Source organism: Bactrocera dorsalis, chromosome 3, assembly GCF_023373825.1.
Source record: "Bactrocera dorsalis isolate Fly_Bdor chromosome 3, ASM2337382v1, whole genome shotgun sequence".
Classification (NCBI taxonomy): Eukaryota; Metazoa; Arthropoda; class Insecta; order Diptera; family Tephritidae; genus Bactrocera; species Bactrocera dorsalis.
Window position 1 is genome coordinate 65,673,796 of NC_064305.1, and position 12,857 is coordinate 65,686,652.

The 12,857-nt window shown below is 36.8% G+C and overlaps 1 protein-coding gene across 9 annotated transcripts in view; it reads left to right on the top strand.

Moving 5' to 3' along the window:
* Positions 1-7,571, top strand: part of LOC105233847 (plasma membrane ascorbate-dependent reductase CYBRD1) — an 85,515-nt gene extending 77,944 nt beyond the window's left edge. For 7 of the 9 annotated variants that reach the window (XM_049451105.1, XM_049451113.1, XM_049451108.1 and 4 more), the window contains 4 exons: positions 3,044-3,267; positions 3,382-3,610; positions 3,836-4,000; positions 6,435-7,571. In XM_049451105.1, coding sequence (XP_049307062.1) covers positions 3,044-3,267; positions 3,382-3,610; positions 3,836-4,000; positions 6,435-6,576 — 760 coding nt within the window. In that variant the 3' untranslated portion in view covers positions 6,577-7,571. Of the gene's footprint in view, positions 1-2,745; positions 2,891-3,043; positions 3,268-3,381; positions 3,611-3,835; positions 4,001-6,434 lie in introns of all 9 variants that reach the window. The other 2 variants (XM_049451106.1, XM_049451107.1) reach the window with 1 other exon arrangement.
* The last annotated feature ends 5,286 nt before the right edge of the window (positions 7,572-12,857 follow it).

The window sequence follows — 12,857 nt, forward strand, 5'->3', positions numbered from 1 at the left end:
ATATACACACATATTTACCAAGAAACTGAGCATTTTAAAACAAACAAGGGATCACTTAAAATTCCGTTACATCATTCTGCTCTAACGTTTGCTAGAATCTACCTTTGCCGCTAGAAAGCTTATCGTTTTTGTTCCGCTCCGATCAGCTTAAGCTGCTTTAAATATTATTGGAAACATCTGTTCAACTTGCATTAAAGCTGTTTTAACTTCATTTAATTTGAGAATATGGTTGTACTTAGATAAGTAACCCTTTTATGGCAACCAAGAGGACAGTTTGGTATATCAGTGATTTTTTGTGTTATCATTTTGAGATAGAAAGAAGTTAATAAAGATTATGTGACCAGGGTAAAGGGAAAATTTAATTTAAAAAATGTAATAATAAATTCGGAATTTCGACTATGCAAAAAAATATATTTTTTATAAATTTCATGACATTGACAGTTAGTGCTCAACGCGTCAAAAAAGGGAAGATCAAACCAAAATGAGTTTATAAGACTCATGGAATGTTATTAGACGATTGAAAAAAAAAAATATTTAAACAGTTTTGGCTTAAATCGTCTTATTCCTGAGACCTAGGTTATGAAAGTGATTTAACCATACACCAAATGCTAAAGAGAAGTTCTACCATAGCCGTCTCAAACTAGACTGTAACCGAGATCTATTTACGACACAGTACTTTCACTTGATAACATTTCTGAAAATGATGTCCAAAGAGAGTCAAATTAGAATCTCAAAATCTCTAGAAATTTGACTTGCTAATCTCACTATTCGTAATATGATTTCCGAAGCTCAAATCTGTTCTTCTGGTTTAGATTGTTCTCTATTAGTCTTCAAATTTAGCAGTTAAGAGTTTTTTTTTAATTAAAAATATAAAATATTTAATCACTTAAAAACTATAGGTACTATAAAGTAGCTATTATAGCCAAGAGTAGTTCTTTCTGATATCCAATTCCCATATATTTTTTGTCTCTACATCTATAGTACATCTGTTATGCTTTCGGGAGAGACTAAGATAGCCGAATTGACGACCAGCCGTTTGGCGTAGAGTAGAAGGTAGGTGATCAGATCTTATCTCACCGCAATCGTAGGGGGCACTGTCCAATAGATTTCATACAATTATGCTAATTATCTTTTTAGGCGCTAGTTGTCAAAGTTATATTACCCTCTTTAAAAAAAATCAGGCATTTTTCCTCTGTTGTCCAGCTTTTGCAAGACTAAATTGGAATAATCTCTGCAGTTTTATAATCGGCGAAGAAGAAGACATATTCGCACTTGGTATTAGCCGTCCCAAAAGTTTTGTGCTAGGCTCAAAGCGATGTGTCGATTTATAAGGGTCTTATTATATATTGTATTATATAGGAGTTTAAAATAGCCGACAGACCAGCGTTCTAAGCTGTCTAAATGAGATCCATGTTAGAATCGATTTCTTAACAGAACCTAATCGATAGCCCTATAAATTTTTTCTTGCTTGTGAAAATATTCTCTTTCCGAGATCGAGGATCCCAACCATTGCCGTGAGAGATTTAAAGTACTTTCAAAACTCCTCACTGAATTAAGCGTTTATTGTGAGAAATACGAGAATATCAATTCTTCTTCTACTTTACTGGCGTAGACACCACTGTCTACGGATCGGCTGTTATAGCCGAGTTAACAATAGCGCGCCAGTCGTCTCTTCTTTTCGTTGTTTAGCGCCAATTCGCAGTGCCAATTGCGGCCAGCTCTTTCTCCACCTGATCTCTCCAATGGAGTGGATATCTTTCTCTTCCTCTGCTTCTGCCGCCGGGTACTGAATCCTTAAAAGTTGGAGTGTACTTTTCCATCCGGACGACTTGACCCAGCGTAGCCGCTGCCACTTGATTCCCTGAACTCTGTCAATGTCGCTCATCGTTCTATCGTCTACGATATTCGCCGTTGCCAATGCGCAAAGAACCATATATCTTCCGCCCCATCTTCCTCTCGAACACTCCTAAAGCCGACTATGTTCGTCGGGAAAGGACTTTACTTTTCAATTGCCTACTGAGTCCGAAGTAGCATCTGTTGGCAAAAGTGACTCTGCGTTGGATTTCAAGACTGATATTATTGTTGTCTGAAACCTAGCTTAGTATCGAATGGTGTTGAGTGGTGCTTCCGATCCTGGCGGAACTTTTGGTGTTGTTCTACGTCAGCTTAAACAGCCGTATTGAGTTTGCGGGGTACCAAATTCAGACAAAGCGGCATAGAGGCAGTTTCGTTTCGTGCTGTCGAAGGCGGCTTTAGAATCGACGAAGGGGCGCGTTGTGTTGATCTTCCTTTCACGGGTCTTTTCCAAGATTTGAAGCATTATAAAAATCTATTATATTGCAGATAGTCTATAGCCACACTGGTCCAATTCATTCTTAAGAAGCAAAAATATATTTTGAAATGCAGAACATACTACGACTTAAAACATAAGATATTTAAGAGAAAACTGTTTTCCAAAAAAAAAAAAATCTTAAAAACCGCAAGAAAAAAATTCATTGACATATCAAACTGCCCTCGTCAAATTACGAAAAAATTTCAAGAATTGCATTGCAAATGTTTTCCTAAGCGTTTGCTTTTTAACAAAATTTAAATGGGGTTATGCAGCTTTCAAAAAATAACAACAAACAATACTAAAAAATACATAAAAATACATAAAAAAATAAATTAAGCAAATTTCAGCAGGCAACGAAATCGTTTTCGTTTTGGGGCTGAACAAAAAACTATTGACATTTTCTCGCTTTGCAGACATTTGATATAATTGCTCTATGAGATTGAAGCGGAAAAAAGTTAAAGAACAGAATTCGATGACGATGACGGTTAATGAGGAGTTTATGAAAGAGTTGAATCGCCAAATAAAGCGGCGACCCGAGGCGGAGGCCAATTACAGACGGTTGTATTCAAATGGCAGACGGTTGTTGCCTAAAAACAAAAATAAATTAATAACTTCTATATACAAATATAAAAAAACAACAACATGCAAATGCCAAACATAGATTTGAGACTTGATTTAATTGCAAATAATACGAGAATTTATGTATTTTAGGCGCTACGAGGAGGACTCGGAGAATGACTGGAACTGTGGCTCATGGTTCGAGTATTTGCTCATCGTTATACTCTCCACCATTTTGTTGGTGGGTGTGTTGATACTCACGCTCTTCTGGATACTATTCTATCGCGATGGCTTCGCTTGGTCCGACAATCCAGCTTTGCAGTTCAACTTGCATCCCACCCTAATGGTGGCGGGCTTCATAACGCTGTCGGGATTTTGTAAGTGGAAAATGTGTAATTTTTTGTTTGTGCATGTGTTTGTAGTTTTGTTGAATTAATTTTCTTCTTCATCATTTTTTAATATTTTCTTTTTCATTCTCTGTTTCTCTACAGCAATTTTGCTGTACCGCCTATGTCGCTGCCTGAAACACATCTATGTTAAGCTGATTCATATGTTCTTTCACGCCTGCGCCATACCGTGTGTGGCTTTGGGATTTCTGTCCGTCTTCGATTCGCACAATTTGTCGGAGCCGCCTAAAGTGAATTTCTACAGTATGCATTCGTGGTTGGGCTTCGTCACCATGGGAATGTTCGTTTTGCAGTTCGTTGTTGGCTTCTTCAGGTATGAACGTATGTGCACATGCGCAGTTTGTTGCAAGTATAATATGTATGTGCAACATGGTGTACTCCTACAGTTGTCACAACACTCCCATGTAATTATTCATCATCCGTTGCTTAGTTTATATATTTTATTGTTGTAAATTTCGTATATTTTTCTATTGCACATCTGTGTGTTGCCTCAGCTTGGCTTTATCTGTGCTGATTTTATTTATTTGGTCTCTTGCAGTTTCTTGGTGTTGCTGTGCTGTGAGAATCGCACCTACAAGTGCCGCAGCATTATGGTTCCGATACACGCCAGCTTCGGCTTGGTGAATTTTATGTTGGCAATTGCCACTTGCATCACTGGGTTGGTGGAATATGAGCGCCAGAATGCGGGCAATGCCGTTTTGAGGTAAGCTTTGAGATTATCTTTATCTACATTTAAGTATCGCAATTATGCGCGAATGTCGAAATCTGATCAAATCAAGTAGATGTCAACACAGTTCTTATGAACTCTTATGTCATTTCCAGCATTGTCGCAACATACATACATAAATTTGTATATAGTTTCGGGTGTAAATTATTTATTCCGAAACTTCTTAATTGTAAGTAGGGCTTAGGGGGCCACTCAAAGCCGATTCGAGCGTAAATTCGGATGCTGGGTAAGTGAGGTATTTGCGCTCGGCTCAGCTTTAAGTGTTCATTCTGCGGGCACCATTAGGTATTTTCAATGTAACTGGTCAATTAAAGAGTCCCCCACCTACAATAGTAAAACAAATTTTTTGGAAAAAATCGTTTTTTTTTTTGTTCCACAAAGCTCCCTTCAAAGGTGATTATAGCGACCATCCAACTTTAAGATGTCATTTTTGTAGTACGATTTGTCCTTTGCTTCAAAATAGGCCCCAGTTTCAGCGTTCTCCTTTCCATTGGATGAAGATTTCTTCCAAGCGAGCATTCTCTTGAGAATATAGTCGCGGAGTCCATATAAGGAGGGTAGATGGGGAAGCAATTTGAGGCACAATTCATAGGTTTTTGCCATCGTTTTCACTGACTTGTGACACGGTGCATTGTCTTGGTGAAACAGCACTTTCCTTTTCTTCAAATGCGGCCATTTTTCGTCGATTTCGTCCTTCAAACGAACCAACAACCCTATGTAATAGGCACTGTTTATGGTCCTTCCTTTTTCAAGGTAATCAATAAAAATTTTTCCAAGCGCATCCCAAAATACAGATGCCATAACCTTGCTAGGCGACTTTTGCGCTTTTACACTTTGGATGGGGTTGATGGTGTGCAGAGTGAAGTGATGAAGCCATGTTTCATTCAGTGTCACATATCGACGAAAAAACTAGGATTTATTAGGCCTGAACATCTCCAAACACTGAGCCGAATCATCAGCTCATCGTTTGGTTTTAGCCAAAAGTGACCGGCATCCACTTTGCACAAATATCATCATACATAGCAATATTTTACCGACACGCGAATTTTTTTTTATCCCTTTTTTCACAATAACCAAAGGTAATTCAATTGAGCTGTTATGTTGACATTCCTTTGAATGAAAAGCTCTTAATTCGTCATGCTCTTAGTACTCACCCATTTCGGTCTCTCTCGCTTTTTGTCTGTAAATGCGTCACGCTTTCCTCTTCAACTATCACAATTCTCTTATACCGAGTTGCTGCTGTGTACACTCAGAGAGCAGGAGTGCAAGTCGAGTAGAAAATCGTTCGGCTGTCTGTTGTGATTGCAGCTTCTCGGCGTCCAACCTTTCTTGTGTCTGCTGCACAGAGGCGGGTGCGTATCTTGGCTACAACAAGATAGTGATCCGAGTCAAAGTTAGGACCACGGAGCGTACGCACATCTAAAACACTGTAGACGCGTCTTCCATCTATCATAACATGATGGATCTGGTTGGTGGCTTTTCGATACGGAAACAGCCAGGTAGCTTGATAAAGTTTCTTATGCTAGAATCTAGTACTACAGAGAACCATATTTCGGGCCCCGGCGAAATCGATCAGCTTTAACCCATTTGGCGATCATGTAGGCTGAATTTACCCACCGTTGTGTCAAAGATACCTTCTTTGCCCACCCCAGCGTTAAAGTCGCAATGCGTAATTTTGACATCTTGGTGGGGGAAGCCCTCCTAGGTGCGCTCCAAGCGCTCATAGAATTCATCTTTGGTCACATTGTCCTTCTCTTACGTCGGGCGTGGGCACAAATCAGCGTTATGATGAAGAACTTCGCTTTGATGCGGATTTTGGTTAGACGTTCAACCACCGGGGTGAATGCGGTGGAACTCGGCGCCAGAGTCTCTTTTCCACTATGAATCTCAAAACGATGTTATGGTCCTTTATAATGCCACAAGGACCTAGTCGTATCAGTCCATTGGGGAAGGGTGGATTGCCTTCTCACTTCAGTTCGCCTACAAACGGATGTTCTTTGGCTACCCAGAGGATACTTAGTCTACGACCAGAGCTACGTCATGAGCTGTTTGAACCATTTATTAAAGGAAAGGCGCTCAGAGAACTTTTCTCACTTGTCTGGACTTCTACACATGGTTCCATCCTCCTAGAAGGATTGATATAGAGTTTGGATTAACATATTTGAAGCAAGAGTTTTTCTCACGTTTGAGGTTCACCCTAACATATATGCATGAATACAGCTTAAGCATTTATTATCTACAAGGTTCCGCTCTCCTTTATATATTTCAGAAACAAAGTAAATTACTCTCATTACTACTAAGTCTCATGCCCTTTATTATTAAATTTATATATTTATTTAATTAAAAATAATAATAAATTACTTTAATTTAAATTTAATAACTCATTTATACCTTCGCCACCCATTCACAGCTCACGCAACTCGGAAATCGAACATTACATAATCAACGCATTGGGCATCGTACTCGTCGCCATTGGTATCATAGTCTCCGTCGCTGTACGACGATCGAACGCTCCAGCCACTGCCAAGGTCTATGTTACCGAACGTTGCTGAACACATTTTTAGCGCGCTATAAATCAATCTCATATTTTTGAAAAGAGAAATTTATTTGAAACCTAAATAAGATTGCTCGAAACAAAAAAAAAAATATGCAAAATGAACGTTGCCAGATTTTCCTTTAACACTTTTATGCATAAGTGAACTACTTTAATAAATAAAAATAAAAATATAAAAATTCTGAAAACCACTTCCTTTCCAAACTTTAATTTGTACAGCCGTGAAATATGCCAAATTGTCAGTGACTATTTTTACTATAGCGAAAACAATAACGGTAAATAGTGTAAACCCACCCAGAAGCCAAAATGCATGAAATTAACGACGCCAGAAAAGTAGAGAACAAACAAAACAAATACCAAAATGCAAAAGGAAGCACAAATTATTATAAAATACTTATATTGTAGTTATGTATAAGCTAAAATACATACATACAATTTCATTAAAAAAATTAAAATAATCAACAATTCATAATCAAAATTAGAAGCGAAAATCAAATGTTTATCAATAAAAGCATAAAAAATTATACAAATACATATATACATGCATACAAATAAAATTGATTGAGAATATATCGTAACACTAAGTAGCCCAGTATTGCATTACTCATACGACGTGTAGTCCTTTCCACAACGATTATCATATGAAATGTGTGTCAACGCATTGGCAAAGTGATTGCCGAATTAATATAAATCAAATTGTATCAAAATTTTTCGCAAAAATTCATTAAATTATAAGTGATAACTGTAATTGAAGTGTTTGTATATTTGTTTTTGTTTTTTCTTTTCTTAAGCTATGTATAACTACATACAAACATACTTATATCAGCAAATATGAAGTTATGAAGCGCGCAAATTCTTTTGCCGTTATAAATTACCGTAAAAAACATACATACATACATTAATCTAAGCAATATACAAATGTATGCAAATATTTCAATGGAATACAAATAATAAATAATAATAAAAGGCCCTTTTTGTAATTTAAATGTAAAATTGTTGTTATTTTATTCATTTAGGCGCTGATTTGGTAAGAGAGTTGAATAATGAAACGATCTGTATATGGCTTTTTGGGTCGCTTGCTGTTATATCCAAAGAGATTAAAGTAAAAATGTTTGAGGGTTGCCAAATGTTTGGAAATTTCGTGACGAAATGTTGATGAGATTAAGAAATAACAAAAAACTATTTTTTTTTGAAACAGGTGGCAACTTTTTACAGCTGTTCTTAGCTAACATTGACATTATAATATTTTTAATATTTATTTGTATTGATTTCAAATTTTGCCAAACAGCTGGCAACTCTTCTCTACTATTTTTAAATAACTGTAATGTCAGCATTCCATATATTTTGTTTTATTGCTTTCCTACTATTTATTTTTATTTTTATTGATTTAATTTTTTTCAAAGAGGTGGCAACCCTTCTCAACTACTTCTAACTCTGAGCTTATTTATACTCGAAAAAATAAATATTAGGAATGGATTCACACTATAACTTTCCTAAAATTTATTTTTATTGATTTAATTTTTTTTAACGGGTGGCAACCCTTTTCTACTATTTTTAACTAACATTGACAATACAGTAACCCTATATTTACTTTTAATGAATTAAATTCTTTTTTTAATTTTTTTGATTAAAATTTTTTAAACAGGTGGTAACCCTTCTCAACTACTAACTCTAAGCTTGTCTATACTCGAAAAAATGTTAGAAATGTAATTTTGATGTTAGCTAAAAATAGATGAGAGAAGGTTTAAAAAAAATAATATTACAATAAATTTGAAAACAGAATTGTTTTACAGGTATCGAATAGATAAAGTTTAAGAAAAATTTTTTAAATATACATACATACATATGTGGAAACGTTGCCAATTGTTTAGATTTTTGAAGCAAAGTTTAATTATAAGATAATATAACCTAAAAAGTTTATTAATTTAAAAAAAAATTCTGAAACGGTTTTTGGAAAGGTTGCCACATTTATGAAAAAATTGAATGTAATTAATTTGATAACATAAATGAAAGAGAACAATAGAGGCATTAAACTAAAAAGGCTTCGAGAAGATTTTTGCTAGTGCCGACTTTAAAAAGGCGGTCCCCTTCTTTGACTTTAAAATATTGGAGTTGCCACCTACTAAAAATTTTAATTATTTAAAATTATATCAATATAGGCTGAGAAACACTAAAATGTGCGGATCATAGAATATAGTTTTGGAAAGAAACATTTTAAAACATTTTTTGTAGTTGCCACCTATTCAAAATTTTTATTCTAATAAAATTATAATTATACGCTAAGGACAACTAAAATGTGCGTATCAAATGCAGCGATTTTAGAAAGCTAGCTTTTTAAATATTTTTGGGTGTTGCCACCTATACAAAAATTGAAATGCGACGAAATTGCTCACAAAATTTAAATTTATTAATTAGGCATATTAAATGTGTATGTCACACAATATATTTGCAGGTGACTGTTTGGTGTGTGGTTTGCGTATACACTTGTCCAACAGCGCCATCTGTGTGTAAGTTTTGCTTTAAAGACAACAGTAGCGAACGAAAAAATTGTAAAGTATTTAGATTTGCAAGTATGTGTGGATTGTTTTTTTTAACGTTGAATTTTATACTCCAAATGAAAGGATATAAACAATCACCTCCGGAAACAGGATATCGGGGAACGAGAGCGGGGCGTAAGAAATTTACAACAATGCCTTTCCGGCGTGGGGTTCTGAGTTGGTCTGAAAACATTTTTTTTGCAGATTTATGTCACCAACAATTCACCACCATCTTTCCCAAAGATCATGCAGTTGTAAAATTTTCATAAAATCTTCGGCAGTGCAAAACCCATACAAGCTTAAACACACATGATCCACCGATCATGATACCAAAGATCATTTTCAACTCATTAAGGAAATCTTCTTCTACATTCCTACGATCTTCTTAAATGATCGGCCCTGTTGAAGTGACTTTACAAGACAAAACTTCACAAATCACTAATTTTTGTAGTTAGGGTACTTATATAGGCTAATACGTACCTCATTAGTCTTGATCCTGAATCTCACATGACCCATTTATATGGTTGTATGGCTTTTTGTGGTGGAGTAAAATATCCGATATCCCTTAACTTTACGAATAGGTGTCTCGCGTTCACTATTGTCCACAGAGTAAATAACTCCAACTAACTAAATTTCTATTAATTAATCTTGAGTTCAAAAGTTTCCGAGGAAATTTAAAAGGAAGTAAATAGTTTAAAGTATTTACACGACACTTATTAGTAAGTAGTTTTAATGCTCATTGTTACAGCTTAAGATCTAAGTACTCTTAGGTACTTTCACATACGAGGGTTGCCTTATATATGTATTTCGAGATAAGATCACTAAAAGAAATATTAACCATCGAAAATCAATGCATTGTTTTCCAAAATATTCTCCATTAAGATCTACACACTTTAGCACGCGTTTGAACCAAATGTTGAAGCACTTATGCCACTCTGATTGAGATGAGAGAGCCTATTCAGGTGTCACATCACATATATTGCAAATATCAGTTTACGCATAACATCAATAGTTTCACCACCAACACCATCACACACTTTGAGACCCGTCATTTAATATTGGATAATATTCAATCGAACAGACCACGTCCAGCACGCAGTGAAAAAAATATAGCAGCCGTAGCTGAGAGTGTATACAAAGACCGTAGAGAGTCCATTCAGCGCCGTTCGCAGCAACAAGGATTATGGACTGGATTATGGAACGGCTTGCCGCATTTTACTGAAAACCATTCGACCTTCCGAAGCGGCATCGCATCCCTCTATGCACTCTGCAAAAGTTCCAAGAGGTCCGAGGTTTTGAGCCAAATTTTGTTCAACGATGACGCACATTTCTGGGTCAAGGGTTATGTCAACAAGCTGCATTTGGAGCGAAGAACAACTTGAAGAGTTTCAAGAGTTGCCATTTCATGAAAAAAACAACAGCGGCCAACATTTGAGAGAGATAATCTTCAAAAAAATAAGCGCCAAAAAATGTTCCTTCGAATGATAATAAACATTTTCCATTAAATTTGAAGTTTCTGTGTTTTTTCTTTAAAAAAGTAGGGAGCCTCGAAATGGATCTCCCTTTAGTTTCGGTGCAGCTGAAGTTAACGCTTTTTCTTATATATATTTTTTTTTTTGAATTTACAACGCACTTGTCCGAAGGTTATTGCATTCCATGCCTTTAAAATATCTATAGGTATGTATGTGCAGATAGATACGTAAATATTGTGAGCCAGCCATTTCCATTTATTACTGTAATTTATAGTCACATAAGGAGTTTGCTGCATTTCTAAATCGGGTGCGTCAAAATTAAAAGGAAATGTTATTACGGTAAATTCTAAGTGCAAATCGAAAATAGTATGCAAATTGGGTTCTTAACTGCATTCCATAGTGCAAATCGCTTTGTCCACTGCCGTGTAATGCATTAAGGGGCTTGGCCAGTGGAGGGTTTTCAATACATCGAACAATGTTTTGCCTTAAAGTACACTTTTGGGTTTTAAAAAACATTATTCAGTTGATGGAATAGAAAAAAAATATGTATTTTTTTGAGTTTAGTCTAGATTGAGTAAACTTTTGAACACATTTTCCCCGTTTTTCAAATGAATTGGTAATGGAACTTAAAGTCCAACACACTATTTAGGTGTCTGCAGACAATTAGCAGTATTATGGCCACTACTCTCAATATAGAAATGTGCATCGCAAGTGGGTCTGGGGCTGAACCCGTAGAAAACGAATCTGCTTTTGTTCACAAGAAAGCACGAAATTCCTCTAACAAGGTTCCCTTCGATAAATGGGAACCAAATACCATGGACCAGTCTAGGACAGCGAACTGGGTTCAGACGCTCGCGGCGCAGTGCATAACGGGAGCTTTAAAGACAACTCCAACGGCGGATTTTGAACTGGTACTAAAGCTGCTACATGTAGATCTCTTGGATCTTATCAGCAAAATCGGAGGGATGACTATTGGCAGCAAGACAATTTACATATAGAACCTACGGACATAGCTCGGTGGGTAATGGCAGTTGGGCAAACACCGACTACATGATCCCACTTTTTAACTGGGAAATAAGCTTCAAAGTAAACATAGAAAAATATCGCTGGCGGTATGTTAGCTACGTGAAACACTCTAAACATCTCTTCGGATGACTCGATGGAGTTGGTGTGGGAATACACTGTGCACAGTTAGGCATAAGGCAGACTTTTAAGTTGCCGGAACACTGCAGTATATTACAAGCTGAGGTCTTTGCTATTGCGAAAGCCGCAGAGTTTTCATCTAATGCACCAGCAGGCAATTCCAGAGTCAACATCTACGTCAAGGCAGATCAAGGCAACGAAACAATAACCTCGTATCGCATATCCAACAGAAGTGTCTTCGGAAGCAGGACGGCGGTGGAAAGTATTGCCAGAAGCAAGCAACTTCACTTCTACTGGGTGCCAGGCCATAAAGGCAACGAGAGCAATGAAAAGTGAGAGAGATTGAGGAGAATGATGTACGGCTAACATCCGTGATCAACATTGGACACCCATGCATTTTCTATACGACGATAACGACAGAAGAATGGTAAAGAAAATCAAAAGCCGATGGAACGAGCTACCTGGGTACAAAACTTCAAAAGTCATGCACAAAACGATAGAGCGGAAGTACACAAAATTCCTATTGGCACTCGATAGAAGAGACTGCAGGAATGTGATGGGAATATCAGCTTGTCACTGTCTAGTGGCAACACAAGCTCGTAGGAAGGGGCTGACAGATCGAGAAGACTCCAGAAAATGTCTAAAGCAGACCACCAGGGAAAAAAATGATGCATCCTTATGCACTAGTCTCGCATTGGCAAGACTACGCTGTAAGCATCTGGTGTCCCGACGCTGGAGAAATATCGACAGTGAGCCCAGAGTCTGTTAAAATTCGCGTCAAGCGCAGACATTCCAAAGGATGACTACTCCTCTTGGACCTAGCAAATAAACTCTATCTGGTATCGCAAAGGACCAAATCTGGTCTATGCGTGGCTGATTGGCCTACCAGATTAACATAATCTCTCCAAAGCAAAAAAACTTACGCACTTTACTAGCAAGCCTGATATATTAGGTTGTCAAATATCTTCCTTTCGCCTTTTTGCTCTTTATTCAATTCTTTATAAAAAGTGTTACAGTGATCGGATTTAGTTCAAATATGCACCGTTTTGTTCGCTAATCTGTTTCCATCTAAATGGCAAATGCAGAATACCCCTTCTTAGAAGCTCCCCTCCTTATTTGCGAAGAAC